Source organism: Rhipicephalus sanguineus, chromosome 10 (assembly GCF_013339695.2).
Source record: "Rhipicephalus sanguineus isolate Rsan-2018 chromosome 10, BIME_Rsan_1.4, whole genome shotgun sequence".
Classification (NCBI taxonomy): Eukaryota; Metazoa; Arthropoda; class Arachnida; order Ixodida; family Ixodidae; genus Rhipicephalus; species Rhipicephalus sanguineus.
In genome coordinates this window covers 112,999,770-113,010,438 of record NC_051185.1, presented here as the reverse complement: position 1 = coordinate 113,010,438, position 10,669 = coordinate 112,999,770, and the positions used below count along the sequence as shown (strand labels likewise).

The window sequence follows — 10,669 nt, the reverse complement described above, 5'->3', positions numbered from 1 at the left end:
GGGGATAAAATTATGTATACTAGAATTGGAACACTATTAATAATTGTAAAAATCGCTGTTCAGTATTAAAAACTATTCAATATTCCATTCGATTCGTTTCGTTCGTATTAAATACGGTCTCAAAGAATCATTACACACAGAAGTCTGGATACGTATAAAAATATCTGATGCGTAGATTGCGTCTATTGTGCCACAAGACCATGAAAGTGGATATTTGCTTGTCATCTGCATGCATGTAGCATGGCTATTAAGGCACGCATTTAGTTCACCTACGATCACGCGCATGGGAGGCCCACATTTACATGGGACACCTCGTAGGCTTCAGCACAGGGTTGAATAAGTCCCTCCTCCTCAGCCATGTATTTTTGTAATCATGTCTGAAATAAAGACTCAGACTCAGACATGTAAAACGCAACTAACATGAAATAAGGTATCATTTCCGCTACCCGTCACAGCCTCTGCTGAGCGAATGATTCCTTTTTGCATGCTAGTTATGAAAATGGGGCACATAACGTTGGGCATAAAAGCGTCCATAATGAAAAATTTCTTTAGACTTTCTGCTTTAGCACTGCTGCGCCTTCTGAGCCATTAGAATCTCTCAAGTCCGTGGTGCGTAAGACAACTACCCACGTACTTTAACTTTTTCAGACTGTGTACGTCATGGTGGGCCTGCACGTGTGCACCACCTTTCTGTTGCTCGTGCGAGGTGCGACCCTTCCAGGTGCTATGAGCGGCCTCAGCATACTGCTCTCCTTTGATTGGAGCTACGTAGTCAATCTCGAGGTACGTGCCACTGCAATTTCGGTATAAACACGAGCATCACGTATTTTTGTCCCAACGTTACTACTGAAAAATTTTCAAAATGAAAATTGTAATGCAACTCTATAACCATGGCGCAAAAACGTTGCACTCCTTTTGCTGCATTATTAGAAGAAATGAAATACTAATGATTATAATTGCAAATTATAGGGCTTATGGTAGTATGCAGGGTGTCTTCGATGTGTGTGTAAGTAGGGATATATCACGATAACAAGTGTCTTTTTAGCTGCATGAAGGCGTTACATAACGGGGAAGCTAACCCAGGCTCTTATTTCGACTCGAGAAATACCAGTGCGCAAGCAGGAACATAGAATCGTCATACAACAAGATCATCGAGCAGGTTCAGTGATGCTCCCCATAGCCAAACAAGTTGTGTTGGATATAAAACGCATGAATTGTTTTCGACAGGTATTTGACACGTCGTTTTCACCAAGTGAAATTGCCGTATCAGTCGAAATAATAAACATTTGGGGAGGGGCGAAGCATGTAGGGAAAGGTGTTTCAGCTCCACTAACGTAAAACCTGTGGAGCGACGAAGCATGCAGTGTGCGCCGGTGCTTCCCACAGCAAAATCACTGTTAATGGGCAATGAAAGGCAGAAGAAAGATTAAACACATAGACCCGCAGTCCGCTTTTAGTTAACGTGCATGCTGCGAATCTTTCTTGTTCAACTACGCACAAGAGAAGTCTCCCACCGGCACTACATTGCCGGTCAAGATCCAGTGCCTATATATACGGGGTGGCCGGTGAACGGTTGTGCAGCGCGAGAAGTCGGGTTTTTCAAACAAGAAACTCGCTAGCAGACGCTGCCTGCGTCGGCGTTGTCTCTCGCGGGCGAGGGCGCGTTCTCGTTCCTTGCGAGCTAGTGGTTCAGCGTTCATCGCAGAAAGAGCGTTTCCGTAGTCAACGCGTGCCGTTCGCTCTCTCTCGCCACACGGCGAGCGCTGAGGTGGTGGCGCACTCTCTTGCGATCAAGCAAATGGACCGTCCCGACAGCAGACGATGATGCACGCCGCGACAGCGGACGACGATGCACGATGCAGGCCGACACGCCGAGACCCTAAGGTGCTTCGCGCCTAAAATACAGTGATCTCGAAAACAAAAAAAAATTCGTCGACAATTAGGATACTGCCTAATGCGAATTCTCTGCGCAGCTGTTTAGGTGTTTCGATTTTGCGACAAGTTGAGGCAAACAATTTGAGAGAGACATGTATGTACACGGTTTACAATAAGAAGAGAACGCCGTGAGTAGCGTGACTGGCAGGTACAATTTCGTGCAGTCCATTTCACATCAACAGCCGCAGACGGAGTGTAGCGCGACTGCCTCGCGAACCGGGAGACCGCGGAAGGCAGTGCGGGGCGCGTTCCACGACAGCCGCCGCAGACAGGCGTCCGTTCATGCAGCACTTTATTTCCATATATGGTATTTGGTCAACGCCCTCGCCGCATACCTTAGTGATGACGTCATCGGCGACCACGCCGCGGAACCTGTCGTCTCGCCAGTGTCATTCCCTCCTCCTCGCGCTGTCCTCGCTATGGCCGTCTTTCATGCTCCGGTTCGCGCTCTTTCGCCCTCGTTCGCTGTGGCGGTTACGGTGACGCCGGCGCCACTCAACGCAGGAACGGGCGCCTAAGAGCTGCGCTCTAAAGGAATCTAACCCTTTTGAGCAGTTAAAAAGCGCAAACTTCAGGGACGAAAGACAGGAGAATGCTACCACACAAGCGTGCTAGTTGGTACTCCATTTGAACAGTTCAATAGCGGAAACTTCAGGGACGAAAGACAGGAGAATGCTACCACAGAAGCGTGGTAGCATTCTCCTGTCTTTCGTCCCTGAAGTTTCCGCTATTGAACTGTTCAAATGGAGTACCAACTAGCTCAAACACGCACTTTGCTGAATCTAACCCTTTCGCGCCGACTACATCCCTCTCTAAAAACGCTACTGAACGCTTGTGCGAGATCTCCGAGATTACTTTCAATCCTACCAAGGCCTTCGCGGCAGCCTCGGTGAGAGAGGAATGCGGCTCCGCTAACTGATATACGGCCGCTGTTGCCGAGAACGGAACCCACATCCTCGATCTTAGCAGTGCAACACTTTAATGGCGCGTTCACACTTGGCCTCGAAGGAGGCGAAAGCGCCAAAACTCACCGAAAATTCACTCGCTTCGCCGCCTAAGCGGCCGAAAAATCACGCGGCGAGCCCGACGCAAAAAAAAAACGCCAGGCCTGTGCGGAAAGCGCAGCAGAGTGACAGCGAAAGCTGGAAGAGCGGCGTTTCTAGAGCCCGTTGTAAACTCTCTTGTGGCTACTAATACAAGTACATTAGCAACGTACCCACTACGCCATAAATCATAATTTTTGGGAAGTTGCGAAGCACCCGCCACGCATTACTCGTCATTCTGCGGGGAGAAGCCAGCTATCATCTGTAAGGCATCATGTGCACTTGATGCGACGGTTGATGACGATGAAAAATTATGCCTGATCCCTTTGTAATGGGTTAGAAGCTTTAAAAGACCCCCTACGTAATTCGCATTGTGTGACGCCCGGTCGTTATGGAACTCTCCCGCCACGCTTTATAATATACGTTAACGTGAGAAAGAGAGAGAGAGCGAGCGAATTAACTTTATTGAGACCCTGAGGAGATGGATCATGGGAGTCTTATGGGCTTCCTTGGCAACCAATAGAAGTGCACTTCCGAGGAACCCAGTACGCTATAAATGATCATAATTTTTTTAAGTAGGGAAGCAGCCACTATTTCATTTTTCTTCTTTCTGCGGAGAATCGTGGTATCCGCTAAACACCTTTATGGCATTGCACTTTGTTGATGCTGTGGCTGATGACGCTGAAGTATTATGGGAGAGCCCTCTGTAATGGGTTGGAAACATTCAACAACCCACTCGTTGCGCAATTCGCATTGTGTCACGCTTGGTTACAAAATTCGCGTTGTGTGACGCTTGGTTGTTATTTTACTCTTCTACCACGCTACATTACATGTGTTAATGTGGTTCCTTCGCGACATGAAGCCTGTATAGGGTCTTTTTGCAACGCAGTTTCAAGCACCGGCATGGCTCTGTGGTAGAACACTGGGCTCCCACGCAGAGGGCCCAGGTTCGAACCTCGTTCCATCCTGGAAATTTTTTTCTTATTTCGTTTTTTTCTTATTTCGAGCAATAGTGGTTACGGACACCGGCGGCGGCGGCGGCGGCGGACAACTAAGGCGCCAAAAACGGCACTTGTTGTGATCTCATAACAGCTTTTGCTGTAAAAAATCGGTCCGAGACCGATTTTTCTGCCAAGGAAAAGCGGACTGGCCTTCACGCGCCGTCCTTTGGCTACGCTAGCTTAAATCACGTGACGTAAACAACCGGCCGCAAATTCAACATGGTGGGGAAACGCGTTGGTAGTGGCTCGCAACGGCGCATTTGCAAACTAACCCGTGCAGCACGACAAAACTCACACCTTCGACAAGGACGCGTTCCTCGAGAGCCTGGTTTGGATTAAGATTGCCGAGAAGACTGGAAGTAGCAGGTGCAGCAGCATGCGAGTCGGCGTGCCCCAACTTATCTCGCTTCTGCACAGCCGGGTGAATACGCCGCCGCTGCTGGCGTGTTCGCATGTAGTTTCTGCTGATGCATTTTCCGAAACAGTGGTTTGAGAAGGTGAAAGCTATTTCTTTCCCGCGTTTTGCGTGCATAACTTTAATTCGGTACGAAATTAAATGCTCATGAAACGTGCAAAATAGAATGAATTCTGGATGTGGTGAAGGCAGCGGCGGCGACGGCATGCAGAGAGGCAAACCAAATGTCCCTTACAAAAATATGTTTAGATAGTCTATATAAAGTTTGTAGACATCTGTCTATAAAATCAATTGACGTTCTATAGCTGAGTTCTTTAGACTGGTCTATAGACAGTCTATGGAATAGTGGCCGCACTCGTTTTTATAGACCAGTCTACAAGAAAGTCTAAGTCTATAGATTGGCTATAGAAGGTCTGTAGATTAATAAAAATTCATGCGTTTAAATCGATGTCTGCAGAATGTCTATAAACAAAAGTCTATAGGCTCATATAAATCTACTTTGGTTTACTTTTGTCTATAAAATATCCACAGACAAATGTCTGTAGATTATCCATAGGCTATTCCTATGACCCAGTATATAGAGTGTCTACGGACTTATTACCTCACAAATATACTGTGGTCTACAGATTGCCTAGAGGCAGTTCCTGTAGATTAGTGATGTATAAATTTATCCCAATAAATTCTGGAAAAGAAAACGAGGCAAAGCACACAGAAAAGAATGACAAGCACAAGCGCTGACTTACAACAGAGCTTTATTCAGGAAAAGATACAAAAATGTAAAAGCTTACGACAAAGCATGCGCGAAAAACAAATGCAGACCCATTTTTGCATACAATGTAACGAAGCTACTTCTCCGTTAATAGAACTTTTACTAGACAGACTATGTATGGTTCATCAAACAAGGAAAATATGGAGTGGCAGGACCAATATTTGTCCCAATTTTTCTCACACAGATACAGCAACAAGGAGATCATGAACTCGCTTAACAAGTTTAATTGAACTGAAGCTCACATCCACCAACGATAATTTACATATACGTAGTGTGCTACTTCGAATGAATTAAGTTTGTAGTTGTATGTGTGTACTTACTGTTACTACCAGTTCAAAACGTGTTTCAGACAAATGAGTTGCCTTACAGTAAGCCTCGTGTACAAACCTAATGAACGAGCGAATGGGAATTTTTTCGAGGGCCTCGTTTCTTTGTTAGACACAACCAAATTAATCGAACAGACAATTAAGCCAGGGAAAGCATAGCGGACATTAATTGTCGTCTTTAAATGGGCAGTGTAGAGCAAAACGATTTTTCTCATATTAGTAAATTACTCTTTCACGATACCAAAACCACCACGCTTGCTGCGAAAAGATGCTTAGTAAACACGAAAATACGCAAAAACAAAATGTGGGTGGCGACGCCACCTTGAAGTTTCCACACCATTCGCCGTGACGTTAAATGTTTTGACGGCGCCTACTAGGGACTACGTAGTTCCTAATCGGTAAAAATGAAGTGCATTGTCCTCTGAGGGGGCCAGAGACTTGACATACCAAGTTTGGGGTAATTTTATTGAGCAAATGGCGCCAGAATAAGATAAATACACTTTGAAATCAGTGACGTCACGCGGGAAGATTTCGGCGCGAAATTTAAAAATGAGACTTTGACCTTGGTTTTCTCCTCTATTAATAAACCTATGGTGGCGAAGATAACGACATTAGAGTTCTCAGAGCCCAATTTATCGATCTAAACAGATTCATTGTTTCTCTTTAGTGTCCCTTTACTTGTAGTGTAGTAATAATGGCGTACGTTGAAATTGATTACAGTGGACGAAAACTCACCCTTTCCGTCGGTGGGATCTGATTCCACAACCTTCTAGTTACACGTCTGGCGCTTCCCCGTTTACTTTGTTGGGTACTTATGTATTTGTTATCCCTAGGAGTCTCAGCCAGCACCGCACGTAGCCCAGGTGGCGAGTTTGGAACATTCATTTTTGACAGAAGGCATCACGTGGCACTTGATCTTAGCACCACGTAATAATAATAATATCTGGGGTTTAACGTCCAAAAACCACGATATGATTATGAGAGACGCCGTACTGGAGGGCTCCGGAAATTTGGACCACCTGGGATTCTTTAACGTGCACCTAAATCTATGTACACGGGCCTCAAACATTTTCGCCTCCATCGAAAATGCAGCCGCCGCGGCCGAGATTGATCCCGCGACCTTCGGATCAGCAGTCGAGCGCCATAACCACTAGACCACCGCGGCGGGGTCTTAGCACCAAATAAGAGCTGACCAATAAACCATCGCATGTTAACTTGATGCTTTAAGTCTACAGGGGCGACGCCCTCGCTGAATCTACGAAAGAAGGGGATCTTTTCGATCGTTTTGGTTGTGTATAAAAAAGAAACGAGGCCCACCAAAAACCCCCTTTTTTTCTTTCATTCACCGCGAAGTCCTTGCCCCGGCTGACTTATGCCTCAAGTTCGCATGCGACGTTTTATCGGTCAGCTGCCGCCTCATGGAAAGATCGCGTGCCACGTGACAAACTCTCAACGCAAAGGGCGATTTTCCGTTCACTTTATTCCATTTCAATTTAGGCCATTATTACTACACTACAGTTAAAGCCAACAATTAAAGTCCGCTATGCTTCCCCTTGGCTAATCGATTGATTTGGTTGTGTCTGTACACACCCAAGAGCTACGATCCGCGACAGACAGACTAAAATCTTTGATATAGAACAGTTACGTCCATTCTTTGCAAAAACGAGCGCGGCACCGTAGACGGCGACGCAGCTACAAACACATAGCCTCTGAGCAGCATGGCGTATGCATGACCGCGCCGTGTGTGTACATGTGTCTATCTGCACACCCGTCTACTTTTATAAACTTGATTTGCACGTTAGTTAACTATAACCATGCTTATAACAATAATTGATGGGGTTTAACATCCAAAAACCACGATTATGAGCGACGCCTTAGTGGAGGGCTCCAGAAATTTTGACCAACCGGGGTTCTTTATACGTGCACCAAAATCTAAGAACACGGGCCTCAAGCACTTCGCAAGCCCTCAAGCAAAGCGACCGCCGCGGCCGGGATTCGATCTCCGCGACCTGTGGGTCAGCAGTCGAGCGCCTTAACAACTATATATTTAGACCACCGTGGCGGGTAACTATGCTTATTGAACGATAACGTATGTTGCATTTTCACCATAGAAAGGTTACGGGGTGACCAGTAATGTTTAAAAGCAGACTCAATTTTACAGTGACAAGGCATGTGCACGTCATTTCATGCAAGGATGCCGCATTGCATACAGTCAAGGAAGAAGGGCAAAACAACACAAGGCCCGCATAACACAACCATAGCATCGCGCAATGCAACGCGTATTCTTCAGGCTGTTTTTAGCTCTAATCGACGCACACGGCAACGGCTCCGCGCAAGCGTGTAACGAACACCACAGAAGGCAGAGACACTAGTACAAGGCATACTTTCGTATCAAACACTTCCTCTTGCACACCATCTCTATTATGGCAGCTCGCCGCTCGGGCAATCTTACCTACACAAAGTCGTCATGCACAGTCACGCGATTTGGCAACGTTCTTGAACTCACCGAAGAGCGATATTCGCTGTGGCGACAGTCTCGTCAAAAGGCGCGCGCTTGTGATCTTGTTCAAAGCTTCGCGCTCGTTGGGGCTACAACACATGGCCGTCAACGATTCCATGTCAAACAACGATGCGTCCGTCCCGACACGCGGTGTAAGTACGTGTCCATTCCACGACTTCCAGCGACGATACCGGCACGTAATATTAATCAACGTGGTAAAAATACATGCACGCAACAAACTTATTTCGGCATTACACACTGCGCTGCAAGAACTTTTACAACGACCCTCAAATGCGTCAACGTCAACTGCCTGAACGGCTTAAACGTCAGTGCGCCTGCGCGCCCCCTGGTTTGAACTGATTGGCTCTCGCTCAGCGAGCGATTTGAAACTGAGTTGCAGCTGCGCGCCCTCTTCCGTTCGTTTGCCGCACCGGTTCTCGCTTTTCTCCCCTTCCTTATCGTGTTCACTCGCACGCCTTCACGATTCAAGGCGAAACGGCGAAACCCCATATGCGCAAAAATTCACGCGACAGCGACGAGCGATGCTATGAGCGACGAAACGAGCCGTTCGCGCGACGTGTTGCGTGGTCGATTTCGCGCGATCGCTCGGTTTTTCAGATTTGGAATCCGTCGCATGTCCGTCGCTCGTCACCCGGAAGTGCTGTGCTCAAGCAGCCAATAGCAAAACACCGGAATAAGATGCATCAGTGACGTATTGCTGATTGCCGCCACTTTCTTATCGACGCACATCAACAACAACGTTCATCAACATGACCAACGGCGACGAGCGCAATGTTGACGTTGTTGAACGCGAACGCTGGGACCCGCGCCGTCTGCGACGCGTCTTGGCAGCACGTAGCAGCAGTGATGGGATCGAAAAAAATGCTGCAAGACAATGATAAACATTTTATGTGCCATTATGCAACAAAACATCGTATTTTACATTGCATACCGCTGAGAATGGGCCACTTTTGGTACGAGTAAACGCCCTCATGCCAGCAACAGTGGAGATCGCTCGCCGAGGGCGTCGCGTGAATGGGGTTTGCCCATCCAAGCGACCGCTTGCCCGAAGGCGATCTATGTCGCGTCGCTCGTCGCTGTCGCGTGCATTTTCGCGTATATGGGGTTTGGCCTTCACGGCAGTGCCTGAACGAAAAAGCAACTTCTTAGTGGGGAGGCCGCTTCTGAGCGATTCTTCAATTGTATTTCCAGTGCTTGCTGTTTAAACATACCGTTCGTGGACCATTCGTGTACAGGATATGTAACGAACGGTCCGTTTTTACCACTATCTGTAACAGCTGTTGCCCTCACGGCCGTGTCTGTGTGTATGATCACATGCATGTGGAAAACTTGAGCCTTTGACAGCAAGTGTCCGCAGTGCCGAGTGATATCTCTTTGAAATTTGCACCGAGCCAGTGTCACCATCGATGCCTCGACCTTAGGGCGATTCAGTTGCAAGTTCTTTCTTATTGATGTTCCCTGTTAATTTAAATTAATATAATCTAAGCGGGAGATGTAATCAAGTGCATACACACACATTATGAATTTGAAATCGCTTACTGAAACACAATTTAATATTACATTGCACGTCGTCGTAATGAAAACAGAAAAATGCATATTTGTTGAAGAACATCTTAATTAACATATTACCTTCTGAAAATGTCGTGAAAATGAAGAAATATAATGAGCTAGCGAAAGGGCCATAGCTAATTCGCAAAATATTTTTAACAAAATTGGTTTCTAGGCACAGTGCTTCGTATATGAAAAGAATGTCGAAATACTGTATATTGAATAGTAACAAAAATGAAAGCACTGCAGTGGGCCCTGCTATTTGTGTCTTGAAAAAGAGTTGTTGTACTCTGTTCACTGTTTGCCCATCGTCCCGCTTCAAAGCTGCGATTTCCAGTGTTCCACGAAATACATTGCCCTTTGCATTGTAGCAACGAAGGCGGAAAGAACCACACAGTCCTTGCAGTACATCCAGTCGGTGAGCCATAGATCGAGTGCGACATACTTCATGGAAACATCTTTAGTGCTGATGTGAGCATGCGAGTTACGAGGGGAAATATATATGTGCTATGTGCGCCAGAATGTGTTAATGAGATGTACAAAAACGCATTCCTGCTCAGTTTCACATTGTGGTTCAATTAATTAATGAGCCCCCTTAGTTCTTTTTTAACATACCTTACAGCTAGGGCCCAATGCGGCAATTTTTCTCCCCTTTCCCCACCCCCGGTGTAGAGTAGCAGGCTAGAGCATAATATCGCTCAGGCCGACCTCTCTGCCTTTCTACAAATAAACCTCTCTCTCTCTCTAAGGAGTGCATGCTTAGATGTTATATAAACAAAAAGGTAGCAAAATTGCATAAAGTACACACGTCTGATAAAATTTCAATGAAAAACCTTATTTTCAGCAAAAAATTAAATAACTCCACTTTAGCTTCTGTCTTTAGAGAGTCTATAGACTAGGATTTGACAGTAGCAAATAACACCAATTTATCAACTTTTGTATATAGACAATCTATACACTGGGATTAGACAAAACACAAACTTCATCAACTTAACTTTTGTCTATAGATTGTATATAGACTAACAATAGAAAAAAAAGAACCATACGCTTTTTAAAACTTTTGTTTATAGACAATCTATAGAACGCAATTAGACAAATAATGACACGGATT

General features: G+C 45.9%; 1 protein-coding gene across 1 annotated transcript in view; it reads left to right on the top strand.

Annotated features, from left to right (window-relative positions):
- The first annotated feature begins 660 nt into the window (after positions 1–660).
- LOC119406666 (serine/arginine repetitive matrix protein 1) overlaps positions 661–10,669 on the top strand; it is a 70,233-nt gene continuing 60,224 nt past the window's right edge. The window contains exon 1 of the mRNA XM_049420174.1: positions 661–783. Coding sequence (XP_049276131.1) covers positions 661–783 — 123 coding nt within the window. The remainder of the gene's footprint in view (positions 784–10,669) is intronic.